This window comes from Cyphomyrmex costatus, unplaced genomic scaffold (genome assembly GCF_001594065.2).
Source record: "Cyphomyrmex costatus isolate MS0001 unplaced genomic scaffold, Ccosl1.0 scaffold143, whole genome shotgun sequence".
NCBI classification, from domain to species: Eukaryota; Metazoa; Arthropoda; class Insecta; order Hymenoptera; family Formicidae; genus Cyphomyrmex; species Cyphomyrmex costatus.
The window spans coordinates 624,809-627,089 of record NW_017275424.1 but is presented as its reverse complement, the minus strand read 5'-3'; the positions used below and the strand labels follow the sequence as shown (position 1 = coordinate 627,089).

The 2,281-nt window shown below is 33.9% G+C and overlaps 1 protein-coding gene across 1 annotated transcript in view; it reads right to left on the bottom strand.

Moving 5' to 3' along the window:
• Positions 1–1,409, bottom strand: part of LOC108783160 (uncharacterized) — a 7,135-nt gene extending 5,726 nt beyond the window's left edge. Inside the window, exons 1-2 of the mRNA XM_018551653.1 lie at positions 1,348–1,409; positions 1,017–1,281 (exon numbers count right to left, since the gene is read on the bottom strand). Of these exons, the coding sequence (XP_018407155.1) occupies positions 1,017–1,281 (265 nt within the window). The 5' untranslated portion in view covers positions 1,348–1,409. The remainder of the gene's footprint in view (positions 1–1,016; positions 1,282–1,347) is intronic.
• Between the last annotated feature and the right edge of the window lie 872 nt (positions 1,410–2,281).

Sequence of the window (2,281 nt, the reverse complement as noted above, 5' to 3'; positions counted from 1 at the left end):
TATATATATAGAAACAAAACATTATAAAATATATATATTATTATAAAAAATATTAATATAATAAAATTTTGGATATGCTCTAAAATCTAAATAGTTTTTGTTCTATTATCACTTCCGTTATTATTGTGACTGAAACCCTGAAATCATGAAAAAAAAAATTTTTTAACTTTTAACTTTTCAATTACATTTTTTTATTAACTTAACTTTTAATTCAATTAATTTCATTATACATTAACTTGTATCTTAACTAAGTTAAATTTTCAAGGTTGTTAACTTTAACTTAACTTAGTTAAAAAAAAAAAAGTAACTTACCCAACCCTGGTTATTACTATCAGTGATTCCAGTAATTTCAATGAATTAAAGATTGATTTTGCTCACTATTATGTAAAAACATTTTGGGATTTGTCACCGTTTGTGAAGAATGTCGTATTGTATATATAGCAGGTTATGTGTGTAATAAAGTGTACAAAAAAATATATTGTTCAACTTGTAAATTACAATTATTAGACAATACTATGCCATTGTTATCGAACGTAAAGAATCAAGGACCATATATAATGCCAGCATCAGATGTTTGTTTCATTTGTAAAACAGCTGAAAAGATTATACGGTAAAATTCTCATTGTCTTCGTTACGTTTTATTTATATTAATATATAACTTTATTACTTGAAAATATTTTACGGAAACCAATATTTTCACATATATCCATTCTTCTCATAACATAATAAACTATTGCTAACATCTTATTTTGTATTAAATACAAAGTAACTAATTTTGCTTAATAAAGCAGTTGAATTTAACGCCGCACCTGTGCATTTGAACGATTTGAACATCTCTCCCTGACAACCAATAAACGGGCATCTATTATCCTTCTATGTTTCTTCTTGTCGCACTCATGTAAACCACGCCTCACTAGCCACATAGTAGTATTACATATATGCGTATAATACATATGTATAATACATATAATAAAAAATAGCCGATTTCAAAATATAACCGAAACGCTAGAACGTACCAGATCTCCTCGACGGCGCCTTACTGTTCCACTCAAAGCCATTTTTCCCGCGCACTTTGCTTGGGCGACCACGTGCGCGACTTTCACTTTCTTCGGGTTCAGCGTCTTCGTATTCTGACTCGCTGCTTATTGCGTCAGAATTTTCGTTCGATTCTTCTGACACGTTGTCAGATTTTACGTCAGATAATTCCCCCTCCTGGGAAACTTCGTCCTCAGTATCAACGAGGATCTCGCGAAACGGCCGCGAACGAAGATTATATGCCATCTACAATGCCACAACATACGCATTACAGGATTTTTTCTTTAAATATTACGGGGATATGAACATTACCTTTGGTTCTTTTCGATGCACGCACAAACACTAAAAAAAAATTATTTTTTTGCTCCAATTACGTTCGACGCACACGGGGGCTTTGCGGACCCCAAATTCTGAACGTCCGATTTTAACGGCGGCCACGGTACGACTGAGGGTGCAAACCCATGCAGCAGAATAGCGTAAAGATGCTTTTTCATGCGCAGCACGCTGCAGCAGCAATTCGTTACTATTGGTTAAGAATTTTATGTAAGCTAGACGACGCACTTCCGGCGCAAAATACATTTTGCCGCAGATCGTTGAAGTTGAACCGAACGAACAGCAAACAGCAAGCGGCAAAATCGAGAAAGCGTACAATATGTCCGTCGTTTCATTATGAAAATATTATTTATTGCAATAAATATTAGGAAAATCTCGGCGCGCCTCGCGGACGCAAGGCAATATGGCGCGACTCGGCATGAAGCGCGTTCCGTTCATCCGCTCATAAATCTGTCTGTATCTCAAAAACTACTGAATTCACCATCTTGGAACTTAGAGACTTTTTTGTTAGGAAAGAATCCTTCTTTTTTTCTAAATTTTTTCTATTCGAATCGAAGATACCCATCTTTGAGAAAAATAGACATTTAAGATTAATTTTGAAAAATAACGCCAAATTTACAAGTTTTTTAAATAATACTTATTTTATTATGAAAGTACGTGAAAAAAGCTTTCCAAATCACTACTTTTTTGTTCAAATCGGAATATTGTAAGACAAGTTATGTATCTTACAAAGTACATCTGATGGTTGGAGTGGACAAAATTCAAGCCCCTGTAACTTGGCAACCCGTTGCACTAGCTCAACAAAATTTTAACAGAAACTTTGTTGTTGGTAGGACTATTGATTATAAAAATTTTAAAGTGATTGGAAAACTTTCCTATTTTCAGGCTGGTTGAGTTCATGTGGAATGCCCCA